The sequence below is a fragment of the Alosa pseudoharengus genome, unplaced genomic scaffold (assembly GCF_046254945.1).
Source record: "Alosa pseudoharengus isolate Yale_2024_CS ecotype anadromous, Long Island Sound unplaced genomic scaffold, YU_APseudo_1.1 YU_APseudo_1.1_scf_10, whole genome shotgun sequence".
NCBI classification, from domain to species: Eukaryota; Metazoa; Chordata; class Actinopteri; order Clupeiformes; family Clupeidae; genus Alosa; species Alosa pseudoharengus.
In genome coordinates, this window is record NW_027468565.1 from 25,674,249 (window position 1) to 25,697,830 (window position 23,582).

General features: G+C 48.5%; 1 protein-coding gene across 1 annotated transcript in view; it reads right to left on the bottom strand.

Moving 5' to 3' along the window:
* shank3a (SH3 and multiple ankyrin repeat domains 3a) overlaps positions 1-23,582 on the bottom strand; it is a 222,042-nt gene that overhangs the window by 82,556 nt on the left and 115,904 nt on the right. The window contains exons 10-11 of the mRNA XM_076269060.1: positions 21,357-21,711; positions 6,234-6,415 (exon numbers count right to left, since the gene is read on the bottom strand). Of these exons, the coding sequence (XP_076125175.1) occupies positions 6,234-6,415; positions 21,357-21,711 (537 nt within the window). The remainder of the gene's footprint in view (positions 1-6,233; positions 6,416-21,356; positions 21,712-23,582) is intronic.

The following is a 23,582-nucleotide window of genomic DNA, read 5'->3' on the forward strand; positions in this document are numbered from 1 at the left end:
GAAAGAAAGAAAAAGCAGCATGATATACTTACCGTTAGCTTTTGCCCAGTGGGCTGCCTAACCTTTGGCATAAACTGTCACACAGTTATGATAACCCAGTGTTGTCAGGGGGTGATACGCACACACACACACACACACACACACACACACACACACACACACACACACACACACACACAGACACCTACAGGCTAAAACACAGTGTTGAGTGAGGTGGAGAAGAGGGATGTGACACATTTAAAACACAGTGGGGAAGGAAGTGTGTGTGTGTGTGTGCGTGTGTGTGTGTGGTTAAGGGAAAGGAGAGAGGTGACACATATAAACCTACAGGGGAAGGAAGAAGTGTGAGTTGTGTGGGTGTCAGAGTTTTCGCTAGAAAAAAATGGTGCCGAAGGTTTCGTTTTCCGGACATTTTGATGATATGCCGGTCAAATGTCCTATTATCCCTTCTTAATTAGTCAAATTGAGGAAAACTGGAGACAGGCTATGTAGCTTAAAGAATGACATAATCAGGCTGTATAGAATGCAACATGTTTATTAGCCTAACTTAAACATGCCTAACAAGATCTAGTATCTTTTCATGGACAGCAAGAGTCCGCTTCGTTCGTTGTTTTAAAAAGGCTACGTTGTTTGTTGCTGCTACCCACATTATCTCCAATGGTGACTGTTTAACTTACAGTGTATTGGAGCGGCCACACCCCCCGCAACTCCACTTCCAATGTCACCGATTCCGACAGATACGCCTGACACTTCTGCTTTTTATCTGGTGGTGGTGGAGTTGACCGGACATCTGTGGCTTCAGACGTTACCAATTTATCATCATCCATCGCGTCTGGCCTCTGAAAAAACTTTTAAGGCTAGTCTGCCTGGGCCTGGCCATGTTTGAACCGCCTCACTCATTTGTTTGTTGTTTAACATGGACGTTTTAAGCGTGCGCTTCCTATTTGAAATGCAGCATAGGCTATGCGTGTTGTTTAATAGCTTACTTTTCAAACGGTAGAGCCTGTTCATTTAAAAACATAGCCAGAGGACGTATAATATAGGCTTACATATTAAGGCTTATTCTGAAATTCAGATTGCGTTAGGGGACGGGATTATTAGCCAATTTCAATCGGACAATTTGACCGGAGATTGAAATTTGTCGTACATTTCATTTTTTTTCCGGCCAATGTCCGGTAATTACCGGACAACGGAAACCCTGGTGGGTGTGTGTGTAAGTGTGTAAGTATGAGTCCATACTTGTGCTATGTGTGTGCGTGTGTGTGTGTGCGTGTGTGTGTGCGTGTGTGTGTGTGTGGGCAGGGTAGGGAGTACAGGGACAGTAAAATGCGTGCTGTCTTTACCTTCTACCTGGTTAATGTAGCTGTCTGCAATGAAGCATGGATGGAAACAAGAGCAGATCAACACATGAAACATACAGTAAGCATGATCAGCACACACACACACACACACACACATATGCATAAAGATAGAGAAATGAACGCACACACATACACACACACTCACACACATATGCATAGAGATAGATAAATGAACACACACACACACACACACACACACACACACATATATATGCATAAAGCAGTAAGTGCATGTTTTGTGTGATGTCTCTATGCTACTGAGACCTTGAATTTCCCCTTGGGGATCAATAAAGTATCTATCTATCTATCTATCTATCTATCTAAAGATAGAGAAATTAACACACACACACACACACACACACACACACACACACACACATATATGCATATAGATAAATGAACACACACACACACACACACACATGCGCACAGACACACACACAGACCGATGTGAGACACCCATCGACTAATGGACTGGAGCTCTCTTTATCCTTGTCCCACATCCAAGAACATAGAAGTGATGTCACGATAGTGTTAATTAAACCCTTCAGCTGCGTTCCTGATGATGGAATATTAACCTATTAGCCTTGAATCCCTGAGTCCATACTTTTCCACATGTACATGTGGAAAATGACCCTTAAGAAACAGATCCTAACTGGACGCAGCTTACAGGTGAATTCCCATATGGAAAATCAGGTGAACAGGATCGGACTCCACAGAGTGACCTTTTACTGTGCAGTACACTGGCCTTGACACACACACTGGTCTTGACACACGCACAGGCCTTATAAGGTCGTAGATACACTTCTGTGTGTGTGTGTGTGTGTGTGTGTGTGTGTGTGTGTGTGTGTGTGTGTTTAATCGTGCCCGTGTATGTGTGTGACATCTGAGGACATCACAAGAGTGTGTGTGTCCACCAGAATGGCTCTTGTCCAGGCGAACAAACAGATGGGTGTTGCGTGTCAGTGTGACTAAACTACCAGGGCGAGAAGATCCCCTCAACCCTCTCCATTCCTCATCCCTCTCCTCTTCCCCATCCCTCTCCCTCCATCCCTCTCCTCTTCTACATCCCTTTCTCTCTCCATCTCTCTCTTCTTTATCCCTCTCTCTCATCCCTCTCTGTCCATTCCTCATTTCTCTCCTCTTCTACATCCCTCTCTCTCTCAATTCCTCTCCATCCCTCTCTCTGTGCTTCTCAGCACCTCTCTCGTTCCCCTACATCGCTCTCTCTCTCTCTGTTATTCTCTCTCTCTCTCTCTCTCTCTCTCCTTCCTCTCCTCTTCTACATATCTCTCTCTCTCTCTATTCCTCTCTATCCCACTCTCTCTGTGCTTCTCAGCACCCCTCTCCTTCCCACCCTCTCTCTCTCACTCTCTCCACCCCTCTCTTGCTGCTGGCTCCCAAATCTGATTGTGCTGCCGCTCAGAGCTGCTGTCTGTAAATGCCACTTCATTTAGCCTCCCTCACGCCCCACTGATGGGTCCCTCTTACACACACACACACACACACACACACACACACACTCCCACCCACACACACACACACACCCTCCCCCCCCCCACACACCCACCCAACCACCCACACACACACACACCCCCCCCCCCCCCCCCCACACACCCACCCACCCACACACCCACCCACCCCAACCTCCCCCCACACACACACCAACTCCTCATCATCACCCTCACGCCCCACTGATGGAGCCCTGAGCCTCCCTCTGATGGGTCCCCTCCTACACAAGCAGCACACATCAGAAACACAGTCACACTTGGGTCCAGTCAATGTCTAGACGCACACACACACACACACACACACACACACACAAACACACACACACACACACACACACACACACACATACACACACACACACACACACACACGCACAAACACACACACACACCTGCTCAGTCCACTGTACATCACATTCTGCACAAGTGAACTCCACATCAGATCATATCATATGCTATATATTAGTCTATGTTGTTACATGTTAAAGGTTTGAGTAGGTCCTCTATTAAGTAATGTAGTGTGGATAGTCCAGTATACTAGCCTGACGTAAGTTCGGCTGGCACCCAGGCTACCAGTATACAGCAATAGACACCATATAGCGTGTCCTTACAGCACTCTTCCCTGGTTTGAGTGTCATGATTTAGGGGGTGGTTGGAGGTGAACTGTTCCTTCTTAAATTAGCCGTCAAAGGCATCGCTGCTTCCCCTGCATCTTTTTAAGAGTTTCGTCTCTTTGTCTCTCCCAGCCTGAAAACAACCCTGCCCTGTGCCCTTGGCTGGGGAGGTATGGAGGTTGGCCCTGCGTCCCACCAGAAGGGTCTCGAGGGGGTTTGGGGGGGCACCTGGGGAGTGTGGGGGCAGAATCGCAGGTGGGAGCTGAGGGGTGCGGAGAGGTGGGGGTGGGGATCACGTCACAGACGGGCACTGTTCTCCGTTATGTAAGGCCATGACTATGCATCAGACTCTATGAATAACCATGGGGAGTTAATTGATATTCCTCCCAATGTGGCGTTGGGGATGTATGTCCTAAAGGTTGCATATAAATCAGATTGAAATTTTTGCGCCATTTCTCCCCTCCCGGATGCAATCTATCAAAAAATATTGTCATTTTACGGGGGGAAACAGCCGTGACATTGTCGGGTCAGAATTAAAGTGGAGACGTGCACTCATTCCCAAGCAAGTCTTGGAGCATCTAACCCTGACCAAGAGACTTGCTCAAGGGCACTCTCTGGCGTGTGTCCCACACGGGCTGTGCCTCCCTGATCTCTCCACATGGTCAAGCGTGGTGTGACCGGGATGTTTGATATACTGCCTATGGCTGGCTGGTCCTGATGAGAGCCTCCCTGCTGTATATCAGGCGTCGTGGGCAGTGACTGAGCCGGGGTGTCTGGCCTGAGTACTGCCAAGAGCACTAACTCCTCATGGGGGACTGAGGGAGACAGCTGAAGCACGCGTTTTAGCTCAGGGACGGCCGAGAAGGCTACCCTGATGTCAACGTGCTGCCCCTCTGATGCCACAACACCTGATTCTGATGGTAACTCACCATTCTGGTACTAATATGCTCAAGTGTCAGAACACCCCTCTGATGCTAACACAGTGCTCTGATGCTAAAACGCTATTCCAATGCTAAAAAGCTGCCCTGATTCTAAAGGCACAATGCAAAGACACTGAACCACGGACATACTACTCTAAGGCAAACACACTACTCTGACACTAACATGCTGTTTTGATGCTAATGCATTTCTCTGGTGCTAATCTGATGCTCTGATTCTACAAGCAGCTCTCTGATGCTACAAACTGCTCTGGTGCTAAAGGCACCTTTTTGATGCTAACAAACTGCACTGATGCTAAAGGCACCTTTTTGATGCTGACACACCACTCAGTCTCCATCTCTCCTCTTCTCGATGCACTCTGCTATGGGCTAATCTCGTAGAACAGGCTGCCAGGGTCACAAAGCCTCTCTCTGATGCTAAAGGCACCTCTGATGCTGACTGCAGCTCTCCTCTTCTCTATGCACTGCTATGGGTACTCTCGTAGAGCAGGCTGCCAGGGTCATAGGATTGATTCCTAGGCAGCTCACACTTGCTGACGCGTCCATTAAATGCATGAATATGCAACTGAATCATTCCCACCAAAGGAATCCACATAAATTACTCTGAATAATCCCCAACGACTATGGACTTAAACACACCACTACATCAGAGAGCATTGGTCTGGTAACTCCAGAGTATCGGCATATGAGATACTAGCTCCGGGGCCCAGTCATCTATAGAGATAATGAGTGCTTCTAGGGTTCACACACTCCTCTCTACAGTCTCCTATCTAACTGTAACACAGAGATCCAGGAGACTCCATTACCATGCAGCCCAGTCCTTACTCCACATGACAAATTAGCCAACATTGTTCAGCCGCTAATTCATTTGCACTAGCCTAGCGTAGCAGAGCTCACATATTAAACCAAGCCGCACAGCTCAGTTATAATACATTAGACATAGCTCAGTGTCATAACACTGCCCTACGTCACCAAGCTCAGTAATTATAGAACAATGACAAGACTCTGCTTGTGCAGTCATACCAGGACACTATTAAACATAGAATAATAAAACGACGGCAAATAGGAGATGACACATGAGTAGTATTAATTAACTACTGTGGCACACAAAGCCGAGCAATAATACTACTTTACAGTAGTATGAGTGTTAGGATATTAATAATAATTCATAATGGCTAATCTCTCTCTAGATCTACACGGTCCCAGAAATGAAAACCTGACACATCAATACCTCAACACACAACAGAAGGCACTTAACACTACAGAACACTAAATAATATTTCATACTACACACACATCAATACCTCAACACACAACAAGCATAACAGAATACTTACTTCATACCACACACTTCAAAACACCCTATAACATGCTGTTCAAATTAACAACACAGACCAATAATCAAAAGCTGTCCAAGCATAACAACACAATCTTACCATCTACAACTGTGTGAGACACTCAGGATGAGCACCATTCCTGACATGAACCTCCATTCCTGACATGAACCATAACACACACACACACACACACACACACACACACACACACACACACAACACACACCTGCAGTCAGCCTCAGTGCAGTGACAGAGGGGGTATGAGAGAAACTGCTCTTGTCCTGATGGCATGACTATCTTAAAGCCCTGGACTCACACACAGACACACACACACACACACACATACATTCTCTCTGGTGCGGGACTGGCAGCCCCCTGTCCCAGCAGACCGTCCAATCACAGGGCTGCTGGGGTGTGACGGACAGCTGTCTGGGTGGTGAGCGTGTGAGAGGCGTGCAATGGCCGGTCTTACCTTTGACTCTCTCGCCGCGGTTCAGCTGTATCTCGCCCTCCCCCTGCGGTGCGTACGGCTTGACCACGATGAAGGTGCGGCCTGGGACGGCACTGTAAAGTTTCCGTTTGGGGCCGCGGGCGGCCGAGGGGGCGGCGGGGGTCGGGGGCGGTGGGCTGGGCTCCCTCTGGACCGACCCGGGGCTGTAAACAAAAACATAGGTTACCGTGGTGATCCCGGGCAGCTGGCAGCTGAAGCCGGTGGTCACCGACATGGTCTCTCCGCCGGCGGGTTGTTCTGTGTCCAAGAGCCGGCCGTCAGGCCAGCCAGCGAGCGTGTGTATGCGTGAGTACGCTCTCACACATGCGCTGGCGCGTCACACACACATGTGCACGCCCGCCTGCACGCGAGTGACTCTTGACGACCTGGCAGGACCCTCGTGGACTGTTAGGTCACTTCTTCTTAACCTTTCTCTCCCTCCCTCCCTTCTTCTCTCCCTCACTTTCTCTCCCTCCTCCTTTGCCTTGTCCTCCCTCGCTCTTGCTTTCGGCGCACACTTACACTCACATTCACACACACACGCTCACACTTTCTGTAACACAAACACACACACACACACACACACACACACACGCACTCCCTCACACCCCCTGTCCCCCCCCCTCCCTCCCCCCTTTGGCCCGTGCCGTGTGCCGCTTAGCGGCGGAGTTGCCGGGTGGAGCGCTGCTGGCGGCTGGCGTCCCGTCCTCTCATCCGCCCGCGGCTCGCTCTCTGGCTCTCCCCCTCCGTCACAAACACACACACGTGCGCACCCGCACACACACACACACGCGCACGACTCCGACTGTGCGGCGGCTCTCCCTCTCTGCTCTCTCGGCTCGCCCTCTCCAGCCCAAAGCTGCACATTCTATCAATCGCGCCGACCGTTGCCGACGACAACCCTGCAGCTGGCAGGGGTTGGTGTGTGAGTGTGTGTGCCTGCGTGTGCGTGTGTGTGTGTGCAGTGTGCAGAAGGTATGTGCTGGCAGGAGGAGCGCGTCGCCTCCCGGACACACCTCTTCATACCGAACGCAACAACACACACACACACACACACACGCACGCACACACACACACAGGGACAAACACACCGGCTCGGCTCCTCCCACTGGCTCCTCAATTCCGCTCCCTCCTCCCTCCCTCCCTCCTTCTCTCTCTCGCTCTTGCTTGCTTTCTCTCTCTCAATCCTGTCTTCCTTTTCCCCCTCTATCTTCTCTGGTCCCCTACTCTCCATCCTTTCCTCTGTCTCTCCCTCTCTCTCTCTCTCTCCCTCTCTCTCTCTCTCTCCCTCTCTCTCTCTCCCTCTCTCTCTCCCTCCCTCCCTCCCTCCTTCTCTCTCTCGCTCTTGCTTGCTTTCTCTCTCTCAATCCTGTCTTCCTTTTCCCCCTCTATCTTCTCTGGTCCCCTACTCTCCATCCTTTCCTCTGTCTCTCCCTCTCTCTCTCTCTCTCCCTCTCTCTCTCTCTCTCCCTCTCTCTCTCCCTCTCTCTCTTTCTCTCCCTCTCTCTCTCTCTCTCTCACTCTCTCTCTGTTTCTCTTCCAGTGTGTTGAATGTTAATGCCGCTGCAGGCTGACTAGCTGCTGCTTCACGTCTGTCTCATTCATCTCAGAGGCTGCAGCTTCTCTGCTCTCCCATTCATCACACACACACACACACACACACACACACACACACACGCACGCACGCACACACACGCACACACAGCTGCACACCATTCAGCCATCGGATGCTCTTTCTCCCTGTCCTCTCGATCAGTGTGTGTGCTTGCACGCACACGTACACAGACATGCAAAGACACACACACACACACACACATACATACAGACACCACAGACACACACTCACACAGACCACAGACGCTGGACGGAAATGATGCTGGACGGTAAACATGCTTCCTATCTATGTGCATGTATACATGAGTCTGTACTTGGATATGAGAGAGAGAGAGAGAGAGAGGGAGAGAGAGAGAGGGAGGGAGAGACAGGGAGAGAGAGGGAGAGAGGGTGGGTGAGAGGAGGATAGAGAGAGAGAGAAGGAGGGGAAAGGGAGGGAAGGGGAGAATGTGATTGTGTTGCAGCATTGTAGTTTAAAAGCTCAGTTCATGTTTCTTTTTCCTGTGGTGATTCAGAGGGGTGAGTTCCTCCTTCACTGGTAGATCAATCAGAAAACACCCCCAGCCACCCCCTCCCCTCCTGTCTCTCTCTCTCTCTCTCTCTCTCTCTCACTCTCTCCTTCTCTTTCTCCCATAGCTATTCTCACTTTGCTCAGCTTTCTTGTTCAGTCCATTCTCTCTCTCCCTCTCTCTCTCTCTCTCTCTCTTGCTCTCTCTCTCTCTCATACACACACACACACACACTCACAGACACACACTCCCTCTCTCCAAACATTGGGCTCGGTGACGGCTTTCCAATTACTGCAGGGATACTAGAACCGGCATGGCTACTGCATGCTAATGCAGGAGAGAGTTAGAGAGGAGAGGAGAGGAGATGAATGGAGAGAGAGAGGAGAGGAATGGAGAGAGAGAGGAGGAGGAGGAGGAACGAGAAGAAGAGGAGAAGAGAGTGGGTCTGTGATGTGATGGAGAGTGGGGAGATGAAGGCAGAGGAGAAGAGGTAGAGGAGAGATGAAGAAGAGATAGAGAGAACTGGGGAAGGAGAGAGAGAGAGAGAGAGAGAGATTCTGTGTTTTTGTATTTTCAAAGTGTATATATGACTGTTCCACACCTCTATCAACCTTTCCTTTAGATGCTCTTACCAATAAACCACTTTGAACTGAAAAGGAGAGAGAGAGAGGGAGAGATAAAGAGAGAGAGTCTAGAGGAAATTAGTGAAAGGAGGAAGAAGATAGAATGGAAAAGGGAGAGGAAGAGATGGGAAGAAGTGAAAAGAAAGAGAGAGGTGTCTGATATCAGGGGATGGGCAGATGATTACAGTGGACATAGAGAAGAAATAAAAAGAGACTGATAGGAAGGAGATGGAGGAGAGAGAGAGAGGGGGAGAGGGGAGAGATAGGGGAGAGATGGAGAGAGAGAGGGAGAGGAGAGAGAAAGAGGGAGAGAGAGAGAGAGGAGAGAGAGAGGGAGAGGGGAGAAAGAGGGGAGGGGAGAGAGAGGGGGGAAAGATGGAGAGACAGAGAGGGAGAGATGGAGAGAGAGGGGGAGGAGAGGGGGGTGGAGAGAGCAGGCAAATGCTGGAGTTGGCATGGAGTTGGATCCCCATCCCTGTATTGATCAGCTACCTCCTATCCTATCCCATAATAATCAGCAGTGAAAATCATCACCTCACACCCACAACTTAACATATTCTTCACACTCCCTTAAGCAGAAACACACATTGAGTCTCTCACTCTCTCTCTCACACACACACATGTCACACGTGAAAAATCACAGTTTATTCTAGTAAGCACTTATTCTACCTCAACCATCCACACACTTAGCGCCACTCTGACCCAATGGGAAGTCTGGGTATCTTTGAGTCATTCTGTGGCGCAGAAACACAATCTTCCCCTGGCACCCAACAGAACCACATGAGAGCACACGGAACACACACCTATCGGAACCGCATGAGGCACACGAGGCACAGGGCACCCAACGGAACCGCATGAGGCAGATGAGGCACACAGAGCACACGGAACACACACCCATCAGAACCACATGAGGCAGATGAGGTACACGGAGCACACACCCATCAGAACCACATGAGGCAGATGAGGCACACGGAACACACACCCATCAGAACCACATGAGGCAGATGAGGCACACGGAACACACACCCATCAGAACCACATGAGGCAGATGAGGCACACGGAGCACACGGAACACAAACATATGGGAACCACATGAGGCACACAGAACACAGGGCACCCATCAGAACCACATGAGGCACACAGAACACAGGGCACCCATCGGAACCACATGAGGCACACGGAGCACACGGCACCTATCGGAACCACATGAGGCACACTGAGCACATGGAAGGCATGACTGTGTTCACTTAGCTGTGAATGTTAGCTTACTTAGCTGTGAATGCTGACCAACTTAGCTGTGAATGGTGACACACTCAGTTTGCTTTATCTCTGAGGTTAGTTCCACAAGCTGACACTACAGGCTAGACACAAACCTGACACACAAACACACACTCAGACACAAATACACAACCACACAACACACATGCACACATCCCCACATAGCCTACAGACACACACACACATACACACACACACAGACACAAAAACACAAGGATTGGGGTACAGTACGGCCTATGAATCTGACAGTTGTGATAGCTAGTGACATGTAGCTCTATTCAGGTAAACCACAGCATGACACCCCCTCGTCTGTCTTCAGTTAGGCGGTTTAATTACTCCACACAGACAGACAGGGTTTGTCTGCACATAGCTCTGTCTGACACATGTCACACCTCAACACACCACCATCAGGTGCTGTTCCGCTGCTCAAGTGGCACACACACACACACACACACACACACACACACACACGCCTGCGCACACACACACACACAGTCTGATCAGGGACAGTCTGAAGAGGAGAACAAACACACGCAGCTGTGGTGCTTGTGGTCCTCTAGTATGTTGTGCTATTTTGATGTGGTTTTGATCTTGCAATGCTTTGCGTCATCTAACGAGTGACATTCTCCTGCCGTCAAGCTTTGAACAGACGTTAGCAGAGCTGATGCTGCCTCAAACCTCACCCCTCCACACACACACACACACACACACACACACACACACCTCCACACACACACCCCTCTCATACCCTCTCTGCCTCAAACCTCACGTCAGAGCAAGGTGTGTGTTCAGAGTAAGGGTTGGAAGGTTGAGGTTGTAAGGGTTATGCTTAGCGCTTTGGGTGCCTTGAAAACTGCTATATAAATGCAATGTATTGTTGATGTTATTGTATAAGGTTGGGGTTGTTAGATTGGGACTAGGGTTGTAAGGTTGGGATTAGGGTTGTACGGCTACAAGGTTAGGGTTGGTGTTGTAAGGTTTGGGCTGTTAGATTGTGATTAGGGTTGTAAGGTTGGGGTTGTAAGGATGGGGTTAGTGTTGTAGGTTGGGATTAGGGTTGTACGGCTGGGGTTTTAAAATCGGGATTACGGTTGTAATTGGAATTAGGGTTGTAAAAAAAAAATCTATCTATCTAAAATTAGGGTTGTTAGATTGGGATTAGGGTTGTAAAATTGGGGTTAGGTTTGTAAAATTGGGATTAAGGTTGTGTGTTAGGGTTGTAAAGCTGAAGTTAAAAAATGTGTTAGGGTTATTCAATTGGTATAAGGGTTGAAAAACTGGGGTTAGGGTTATAAAATTGGGGTTAGGGTTGTAAAAATTGGATTAGGGTTAGACAATTGGGGCTAGGGTTGTAAAATTGGGGCTAGGGTTGTAAGGTTGGGATTAGATTTAGGCCTGCACTTGTAAGGTACTGTGCTGTACATAATTTAAGAGGAAATATCTTCTGCACAAAGTGGCACAAGGCACAAGGGGCAGCCGTGGCCTACTAAGGGGCAGCCGTGGCCTACTGGTTAGGGCTTCGGACTTGTAACCGGAGGGTTACCGGTTCGAACTTCAACCAGTAGGAACGGCTGAAGTGCCCTTGAGCAAGGCACCTAACCCCTCACTGCTCCCTAAGCGCCGCTGTAGCAGGCAGCTCACTGCTTCAATCCCTGAGTTCCCCTGAGTCTGTAACACACCAGCATGCTGGGGGCTCGTCCAGGGCGGGATCAAGTGTGGAAGCTTCTAGACTGAGTAAGAAGGAGAACTCCGCTCCCAGTCTGACATGTCATTTACCTGCTCTGCAAAAACAAAATTGATTTCCTTTTTTCTTTCCATCAATAAATCATTTTCTCTCTCCCCTTTCAAAGTTGGTTCCTTCCTGTCTGAGTGAGTAGGGGAAGTGATTCATTGAAAGCAGCAGAAGGTGCAGGACTGGACACAGGAGCGGAGAGGCCATATCTGCGACTCGCCTGGATTCTCCTCACTTTAATTAGGAACAAAGCCCAGACGACTGCCTCAAATGCTACAGCATAAGGGGGAAGCCCAAAACGTTCCCTGAAAGGCTGCTGAACTACAGAATGGGGAGACAGGGGTGGTGGTGGGGGGCGGGGGGTATGGAGTATGGAGACAGTGGGTATCAGTCGAGCGGGTCACTAAAACTAAATTACTGGTCATTAAAATAGATAATTTATTGTCTTGGTCTGATCAAATGGTCTTGGATAATGCGAAAAGGCATTGCAAAGGGAAATGTTTTGCATTGTCTGCTTTGCTTTGATTAATGTATTTTGGTCACCTGTTCTGTCACACTTGGAGTGCTGCCCAGCTGTTTGGTCAAGAGCTGCTGTGAAACGTCTAAAAACACTTAGAATTGTTCAGAACAGAGCAGCCGGATTAGCGCTTGATTGTTCTCCCCTGCCAGTGAGTGTAAGATGCGATTATCACAGCCGTTACTTGGAGTGATACGCCATACTTCTTTTGTGAAAAAGGAGCATATTTAGACTTTTGTTATGGGTATAAAGTCCGCTAACAAGTTCCCTAACAAATGGTCTGATGAGAACTGTTCTTTAAAAGTTCTTTGGATTGGAATATGCTCTCAATCAACATCAACAAACAAATGACAACAAATTGTGACTGATTGAATGAGTGCGCGAGTGAGTGTGTGAGTGTGTGAGTGATGGTGTGAGTGAGTAAGTGAGTGAGTGATTGTGCGAATAAGTGAGTGAGTGAGTGTATGAATAAATGAGTGAGTGGTGGCATGAGTGAGTGAGTGAGTGAGGAAGTGAGTGTGTGATGGTGTGAGTGAATGTGTGAGTGAGTGAGTGAGTGAGTGAGTGAGTGAGTGAGTGATGGTGTGAGTGAGTGTGTGAGTGAGTGAGTGAGTGAGTGAGTGATGGTGTGTGTGAGTGTGTGAGTGAGTGAGTGAGTGAGTGAGTGATGGTGTGTGTGAGTGAGTGAGTGAGTGATGGTGTGAGTGAGTGAGTGAGTGAGTGAGTGAGTGATGGTGTGTGTGAGTGAGTGAGTGAGTGATGGTGTGAGTGAGTGATGTGTGAGTGAGTGTGTGAGTGAGTGAGTGAGTGAGTGAGTGAGTGAGTGATGGTGTGTGTGAGTGAGTGAGTGAGTGATGGTGTGTGTAAGTGAGTGAGTGAGTGAGTGATAGTGTGTGTGAGTGAGTGAGTGAGTGAGTGATTGTGTGTGTGAGTGAGTGAGTGAGTGAGTGTGTGAGTGAGTGAGTGAGTGAGTGAGTGAGTGAGTGATGGTGTGTGTGAGTGAGTGAGTGAGTGTGTGAGTGAGTGATGGTGTGAGTGAGTGTGTGAGTGAGTGAGTGAGTGAGTGAGTGATGGTGTGTGTGAGTGAGTGAGTGAGTGAGTGAGTGATGGTGTGTGTGAGTGAGTGAGTGAGTGAGTGATGGTGTGTGTGAGTGAGTGAGTGATTGACTATGTGAGTGAGTGATTGACTATGTGAGTGAGTGAGTGAGTAAGTGATTGAGTGTGTGAGTGAGTGAGAGAGTGAGTGTGTAAGTGAGTGAGTGTGTGAGTGAGTGAGTGAGTGAGTGAGTGTGAGAGTGAGTGAGTGAGTGTGATGGTGTGAGTGAGTGTGTGTATGAGTGATGGTGTGTGTGAGTGAGTGAGTGAGTATGTGTGTGAGTGAGTGAGTTAGTTAGTGAGTGAGTGAGTGAGTAAGTGAGTGTGTGAGTGAGTGAGTGAGTATGTAAGTGATGGTGGGAGTGAGTGAGTGAGTGAGTGAGTGAGTGAAACAGTAAGAGTAAAACACTGCTAGAGAGATGGAGAGAAAGGGAGAGAGGCATACCTGTCAACATTTAGCTTTCCAAAAACGGGAGATTTGTTTGTTTTTTTTTGGGGGGGGGGTCAGTGTTTATACCGGATCTGTGTTTGCATATTTAATACGTTTCATACACGTGTTTCAACACTGCATTTCGGTCGTTGCTTTTACCTTACCATTACCTTACGCATGCCAGTTATGTAGCCTATATCCACCAGCTGCCTGCCTGCAGCCTACTTCCAAAACTCCAATGCTGCTTGCTGCCAGATTTGGTTCCGAGGGCACAAGTTCAGTGTATCAACAACACTCAATAACAGTTTATGTGATGTGCTAATCAATTAAATTCCCAACAATTTCACAACAGCTAGTTCTGGAGTAGGCCATTCAACTAGCCCGCTTGCTTACGACAAGACTCAGGCTGCGCAGTCGGCACCCGCTTCCTTATTTGGGTTTTGGGTTGCCAGGTTTTAGCCTATGACAAAACGGTTGAAATTGAAACTAAGTGATCGTGTATGTGTAGGGTGTATTTCATACACAATCTGGCAACCTGAATGGATCAATGATTTTAAAATGAAGTTTGAAGGCCATGCAAATTACGGGAGAAACCCGGGAAAAACGGGAGTGTTGACAGGTATGGAGAGAGGAGAGAAAGAGAGAGATAAATGATGCTGAATGAGAGATGTGGATGTGAGAGTTGGATCATGTGTGCAACTTCCTGCCTGCGTGCCTGCATGAGGGTTGCAGTGCGGCGTGGCGACGTGGGCAGAATCAGCTGAATCACCTTCAGTCATTAGCCTCCCTGTAAACTCAGTGCCCTCCTCCGGTAAGAGATGCAGGAAGCAGAGAAGGAGAGAGCAGAGCAGAGACTGACACTGAGATGGGGGGGTGGGCATGGTGACAGAGGGATAGAGAGAGAGAGAGAGAGAGAGAGAGAGGAAAGGAAAGACAAATTGTGACAGAGCTAGAGAGTGAGGGAAGAAGAGAAGAGAAGCATGATGAAGCATGATGGGAGAGAGAAAGAGGGATAGAGAGAAAGAGAAAGGGATAGAGTGTGGTAGAAGGAGAGAAGCATGGTGTTGACAGAGCTAAAAAGAGAGGGATGTCATGGACGAAAGATAGCAAGGAGAAGAAGAATGATACACCATAGCACAGCACTAACTCATGTTTTTCAAGTGACGCCATCTTCATGTACCTTAGTGATGACTTAATAACGCTTAAGTCTTCTTTTTATGTCATGATTCATTCCAAATTAGCTAGGTTGTGCTCAGTGTCACATTCCATGTTGGCAATCAACACACACACACACACACACACACACACACACACACACACACACACACACACACACACACACACACACACACACACATACAGCTCAGTTGCAAACCCCTGTGCTGATGTTGATCTCTGTACCCCCATATGAACTCTGGGTATTTTTGGCTCAATTCCACATTTTTCTGCTTCTTATTATTACATACACGTACACACCCAAGCACATGCACACACACACACACACACACACACACACACACACACACGCACACACACACACAAGTAATATGATTAGCATTGTCTGCCCCTGGACCTACAAACTCTGATAAAGATAACAATATTAAAGTGTGGCAAAGATAGAACGAGAGAGAGAGAGAAGGAGGGAGAGAGAGAGGGGGAGGCAGAGGGGAGGTAGAGAGGGGGGGAGAGAGAGGTTGAAATGGGGACAAGGAGGGAACAGGGCAGGGGACAAAACTTCTCAGCAGTGTGTGTGTGTATGTGTGTGTATGTGTCTGCATAGACTCCAACAGAAACTTTAAATCGTAACCATCTGCCCTGATTGGTGCGTCCGGTGTTATATGGCTTCTATGGAATGCTATGTTGAGTGCTCTGGAATGAGGTGACATTCCCGAATGTGTGAGGAGGCTCGCACGGAATGGCGGACTGGTCGAAGGGGCTGGGCAGGCTGGGTAGAGGGGGCTGGCCGTGGGGTGGCCGGATGACCTGCCAAGCATGACCCTGGCCCAGGACAGGACAGGAAGTGAGGGGGCGGAGCCGCAGGGGTCGCCAGTGACCAGGGGGAACTAATTTCACACTTCCCTGGTTGCCATGGTCACACTCCCCAAGTCGGTCTGGTCACCTGGGTCTCCTGTGGGGAGGCCAGTTGGCCACAGCAAGAGTCAGGGCAAGAGACCAGAGCGCGGGGCAGAGGAGAGGAGGGGTGGAGGGGAGAGGGGAGAGAGGAGAGGAGGAGAGGAGAGGGGAGGAGGAAGAGAGAGAGGAAGAGAGGAGGGGAGAGAGGAGAGGAGAGAGAGGAGAGGAGAGGAGGAAGAGAGAGAGGAGGAGAGGAGGGGAGAGAGGAGAGGAGGAATGAGGAGAGGAGGAGAGGGGAGGAGGAAGAGAGAGAGGAAGAGAGGAGGGAAGAGAGGAGAGGAGAGAGAGGAGAGGAGAGGAGGAAGAGAGAGAGGAGGAGAGGAGGGGAGAGAGGAGAGGAGGAGTGAGAGGAGAGGAGGAGTGAGAGGAGAGGAGGGGAGAGAGGAGAGGAGAGAGAGGAGAGGAGAGGAGAGGAGGAAGAGAGAGAGGAGGAGAGGAGGGGAGAGAGGAGAGGAGGAGTGAGAGGAGAGGAGGAGAGAGAGGAGAAGAGAGAGAAGAGGAGAGGAGGGGAGGAGGAAGAGAGAGGAGGACTGTCACGGCGCGAGTCCGTGTCGGTGGACACCTTTGAGATCACGAATGTTACGCATGCACATCAATAAACTGACAAACATAACCCGCAACATTCACAACTTCCATTCATCAATGTTCCACACATATGCCGGCATAATTACAACATGATGTGGAATAAGCTGTCTGAGTTGATATGTTGTTTGTTCTGTTTGTTATGTGCGTAGTTGTGCTGTTTGTTGTTTGTTCGTTCGTTCGCTAAGATGTTTGTTAATGTTTGTCGGGGAAGGCCTACCGGCAACGTAACAGTGTATTTAACATCACGACACGCATAACATGCTACATCTAAAATTATGTGTTTATTGTATTGGTGGAATGTATGTGGTGGACAATAATTTCAATAGAAAGGTAGCCAACCTGTAGAAGGGGTTCACGCTGTCCCACTGGCAAACAGGAAGTGGTGCAACTGCTCCCCTATTTCAGGTAGTGGGGTACGGTTGGCTACCATTGCATAGGAGAGCCACAGGGGGGAAATAATGTGCTACGGGAATGATATTAAGTAGTACATTTTCTGTTAAAGCTTAAAGCTTATGATAGTATGAATTTGTCACGGGAAATGTGTTGCAATATATTTTGTATATTTTTTTTCATTTCTCATGTGTAACATTGTTAATTGATTGAATTATGTGTTGGTATAGCCTAGGGGTGGGGTTTTAGCCTATTTATATGGGAAGAATGGAACTTGTGTTGAGTATGTTCTGGGCTATGAGAGAGAGAACATTCTCTGTGCTGTGTATTGGGCCAGTGAATTTTGGTATTGCCAATTTACCTGCACATATTAGTGCATCGCTGCACTTAGGTTTATTTTCTTGTTTTTGAAAAGTTTTTCTTTATTTTTGTTATTATTTAGTCACTCTAAATACTTTTTGCACCTCTGGAATTTTGGGAATAATAAATCTCCCATTGTGGGCCCTCCTACTCCTGGTCTGCTACCATCCTTGCTGCCTCCACTGCCGTCCATCCTAACAAGGACAAAATGGAGAGGAGAGCAGGGGAAGGAGGGTAGAGGAGAAAATGATGTAAAAAGATAAAGGAACCTCTCTCTCTCTCTCTCTCTCTCTCACACACACACACACACACACAAGGATAAAGGGTAGAGAACCTCTCTCTCTCTCTTTCTCTCTCTCTCTTTCACACACACACACACACAAGGATAAAGGGTAGAGAACCTCTCTCTCTCTCTCTCTCACACACACACACACACACACACACACATACACACACACAAACACACACACACACAAGGATAAAAGGTAGAGAACCTCTCTCTCACACACACACACACACACACACACACACACACACACACACACACACACACACACACACACACACACACACACACACACACACACACACACACAGGATCAATGGTAGAGAACCTTTCTCTTTCTCTCTCTCACACACACAACGATTAAGGGTAGAGAACCTCTCTCTCTCTCTCTCTCTCTCTCTCTCTCACATACACACACACACACACAAAGATAAAGGGTAGAGAACCTCTCTCACACACACATACACACACACAGACTGATTGCCTAGGAGGGGAGAGGAGAAAGGAGGGGGAAGAGAGAGGGGAGGAGGAGAAAGAGGAGGAGAGAGAGGAGGAGAGGAGAGGGGGAGGAGAGGATGTGGGCAGGAAGGAGAAGAGGAGAGGGGGGGGGAGGAAAGAGGAGGAGAGAAAATAATTGGACAGGATAGGGAAGGAGGGAGAAGTGGAGAGGAGAAAGGATGGAGGGATGAGAGAAAAGTATGTAGATAACCTCTCTCTCTCTCTCAGAAAAAATTACAAGTGCGTGGGTACACACACACATATTCTCAAAAACTCAGACCTATATTAACAACTAAACACACACACACACAGACACACACACACACACACACACACTGGTTGCCTAGGAGAATGTGAGTGAGGTTTCTGGTCACTCCGGCCCACTTTGGTCCACCTGGTCAGAGCACACTAACACCCTCAGGTCGTAATTACTATGGCGACGGGAGAGGACTCTCAGCCAGATGGACATGTAGGACAAGGCAGCATCAGCACCAAATTACCATAGCAACACCACAGCATCGCAATGACATCATCCCCTGATCAGCAGCAGCAGAACCGCATGTGGAACACATTAGCATGGCACACATCTAACACACAGCGAAGGCCCACCCATCCACACTCACAGCTATGTAACACGCAGCGGTATCTGTGTGCATGTATGTATGTGAGTGTGCATGTGTGTGTATGTGTGTGTGCACATGTCACCGCGGACACCATTAAACGCTGCTGATCTTAGTGCCCGGTCGGGCTTCCTTCCCTGGTGGTCAAAACTAAACATGATATGAGTAACGATCCTCATGCCGTCCTTCAACAACCCAACTCATTCAAAGGTACAGTACACTATGCAGGTTTAAGTATTTTTAGCGACTGTACAGCGCCCCCCTACAGTTGCGATATACAGTATTTATAATTTACTTTGCCGTTGTAAATAGCCTACTTCCTTTGGCTTGTTCCCCCTGTACACAATGAAAATGCTTTTGTTGTGGAGGTGAAGGATTATCAACAGGCAAAACTATCTCCAAAGAGATACAGTATACTGACAAGGGAATGTTTCACGATTCTCGGGAGGTGTCTGAGTCTCTGTTCTTGAAGTTGCATGGCTGATTCTCTCGTTAGTGACTCGCTACGGCTGTGCTGTATGGTTATGCTACAGTAGGTGAACGAGTCCCCTATTATAAGTTTGTTTACCATCAAATTGGCTTCGTAAAGGTTTTATTAAGGTGATGTTACGTGCCAGTTAGACACGCAACAAAAGAGTTGAGGTTGAAAACCTCCAAAAAGGCGGACAAAATATAAAAAAAAAAAATTAAAGTGGTTATTTCCAAAAAAGTGGATATATAATAACACGAACAAAAAGTGTTAGCTCAGAAATCATAAGTACAAACATAAACAAAGGTAACGAAGTGGCCTACAAACACACACACACAGATGCACACACACACACACACACACACACAGCAATGCCTCAACATCATCACATGCACATACGCACACAAGCACGCACGCACACATGCACGGACGCACGCACACACACAAAGCAATGCCACCAACATCAGGCTGTGAGAAATGCTCACTAGAGTATTAGACCTGACAATCTCTTAAATGGAGACAGCTCATCTTTGAGCATTAAATTACTCGAAAACCTCTGCAAAAATGAACACACAAACGCACGCACACACACACACACACATATACACACACACACACACACACACGAGTGGGAGAGAGGCAAAGGAAGAGCTTTTTGAGAGATTAACTGAGGTGACACTGATGAATTACTGACAAGAGTAGAGTTCTCCCTCCCTCTCTTTCTCTCTCCCTCTTCTTCTCTCCCTCTTCTTCTCTCTCTTCTCTCTCTCTCTCTCTCTATCCCTCTCTCCCTCTACTTCTCCCTTCTTCTGCTGTCTTTCCTCTTCCTCTTTTCTTCTTCATCTCTTCTTCTCTTTCACACACCCCTCCACATACCCCTCCATACACACACCCATCCACACACACTCCTGTACACACACCCATCCACACACACTCCTGTACACACACACACACACACACACACACACACAGGATACACATACCTACACACACATGTTGAACTTCTTACCAAGAGCTGGTCAGGGTGAGAGTTTTCACACACACACATGCACACACACACGCACACAAACACACACACACACACACACACACACACACACACACACACCACACAGTGTGTGTGTGTGTGCATGTGTGTGTGTGTGCATGTTTTTGTGTGTGTTTGTACAGTATGTGAGTCTGTGTGTGCATGTGTGCATTTGGGTAAATGCATCAGTGTGTGTTTGAGTACATGTACGTACATGGGAGTGTGTGTACTGACTGAGAGAGCTGCTCAAATGAGAGCCGCGTGATGTTGTGTGTGTGAAGAGGAGCCCAGGCAGGTATCTGCAGTCCCCTGAGGAGAGCACGGCAGCCCTCACTCTTTAGAGCAGCGTCACGGCTGAGATCAACAACGGAACAAAGAACACACCTGGTATACAACACACCTGGTGCAGAACACCCCTGGTGCAGAACACACCTGGTGCAGAACACCCCTGGTGCAGAACACACCTGGTATACAACACACCTGGTGCAGAACACACCTGGTGCAGAACACCCTTGGTGCAGAACACACCTGGTATACAACACACCTGGTATACAACACACCTGGTGCAGAACACCCCTGGTGCAGAACACCCCTGGTGCAGAACACACCTGGTATACAACACACCTGGTGCAGAACACACCTGGTGCAGAACACACCTGGTATACAACACACCTGGTGCAGAACACACCTGGTATACAACACACCTGGTGCAGAACACACCTGGTGCAGAACACACCTGGTATACAACACACCTGGTGCAGAACACACCTGGTATACAACACACATGGTATACAACAAACCTGGTGCAGAACACCCCTGGTGCAGAACACACCTGGTGCAGAACACCCCTGGTGCAGAACACACCTGGTATACAACACACCTGGTGCAGAATGCACGTGAGAGCAGCAATAGTACCGAGAGCAGGTGAGGGGTCCTTACCTGAGGCGTCCGCGGCTGTGCCCGTGCGGGTGTCGCCGCAGCGTGTGCTTGTCGGGCTCCTCGGAGACGCGCTGCAGCGAGGGTGAGCGCGTGTGTGTGTGCGTGTGCGTGTGGGAGGAGCGGGAGCTGCCGGTGCTCTGCAGACTGCCGTCGGCCGTGGTGGCGTCCGGGGCGGTGCCCGGCGGCTGAGCCAGAGGGGGCAGGCTGCGTAGCGAGGGGACGGGCGAGTGGGCTGGACGTCCGTCTCCGTTCAGGTTGTTGTCGGAGGCGGAGCGGAAGAGCAGCGAGCGCGGCGAGGTCAGGGTGCCGGTCACGCGGCGCCGGTTGGTGTACGACGGGGTTTCCCTGAAAGGCACTGAACACACACACACACACACACACACACACACACACACACACACACACACACACACACACACACACACACACACACACACACAGCCAGTGAGAAAAACACAGTCATGTGAATGTGTGTGTGTGTATGTGTGTTGGGGAGTGGTGGGGGGCAGACAGAAACACTGGGGTAGAATCAGTAGTACAGTTTGTGTATGTGTGTGTGTGTGTGGGTGTGTCTGTCTGTCTGTCTGTCTTTGGAACAAACAAATATCTTATCTATGAAATAGCGAAACAGAAGATGACAGAGATGCTGACTATGCCAGTATCCACCGTATCATCCACTACTACACTGACACACACACACACACACACACACACACACACACACACACGTGTAGAGGCCTAATGGCCTGTGTCACCTTGGGAGACATCAAAATCAGAGTTACTGCAGCATAGCTAACATTCCAGTGGGTTAATATCATTGAGGTTATGAACACACACACACACATACACACACACACACACAGAGGCATTCCCCTGAGTGTGAGAGATGGCTGGTCTGGGAGTAGTTGCAGCCCTCCAATATGCCCTTAAGGAGAAGAGCAGTTTCCATCAGGGCAGATGCTACTAGGTGTAATACTATTGATCTGCCACCAGAGGAGGCTGTCCCACTTATAGTCAGAGGTAAGCCTCATGCTTCTTTTCTGTCTACACACACACACACACACACTGTTTATGTGTACTCTGAAGATGGCTCATTTGGTTGCTGCTGCTATTCAGGAGCATGTAGGAATGTTGTGGTGTAAACTGGTGTGTGTGTGTGTATGTGTGTGTTCCTGCTCATTTCTCCCCTCCCCATTCTATGATGCTAACCAGGGTTTGTGATCAAGCAGCAGGACGTCTGAATACCTCTGCACATTATCAATCACTGCCAATCACAGCTAATCTCCAGCAATACCCTGCAGCCCTGGGCTCTGATGGACTGGAGGAGAGAGATTGGCGGCTGGATATTACACAAAATGGGTGCAGAGAATGGAAACATCTTCTGTACTTCACCCTCACTGTGTGTATGTGTGTGTGTTGAGGGAAGAGGAATGATTGAACACTGGGAGTAAGGTAAATCCATTTAAAACATGTGTGTGTGTGTGTGTGTGTGTGTGTGTGTGTTGTACACATGTTCCTGATGGGGTTTGGCTGAAATTGAATTGCAGTGGGAGTAAGAGCAGTGATGTCGCCATGGTGATTTTGCTCTTGCTTAATGGTAGTGATCCATTACCCATAAAGCTTTGCAGGTAGGCAGGCAGCAAGGGAATGGAGAGGAAGTGAGCTTTAGCATGAATGGATAGGATACATACTTTTACTGTCTATGATACCTACTATCGGCGCATCGTCATAAAGACGTAAAGATGTTTGCTACATCGCAACTAGCTTTCAGTGTCTAAATGCCTGCATGAAATAACAACCAGTTATCTATCTGACTTAACATCCTGAATTTTACTTGTAACATAGGCTAATGGGGAAAGATAGCAACTTCGTGTCTGAAGTATCCTAATCATCTCAACGCTGTGCCTTATTGACTCAGTGGCATGATTTTACCGCACACCAAATTAACCTCAAAAATGTGAAGTTTTGTACTATTTCTGGGGCTCACTCACTTTGGGCTTGTAGTCAAGGCCGTTTTCTGGCATACTCAGGAGGAGGGATGCTGTCTTGACGCTTCAGAAAATCGGTGTATTTAAAAAAGCTATTCATTTTCCAAACTAGTTTACACGACATACGGTGACTAATATTTGATGCTTCCTTCTGACTGCTGCAAGACGATTGGTCACTGACAGTATACCATAATGCAATGGATAAACTAATATGGCTAAACTATGTGTTGCGCAGGAC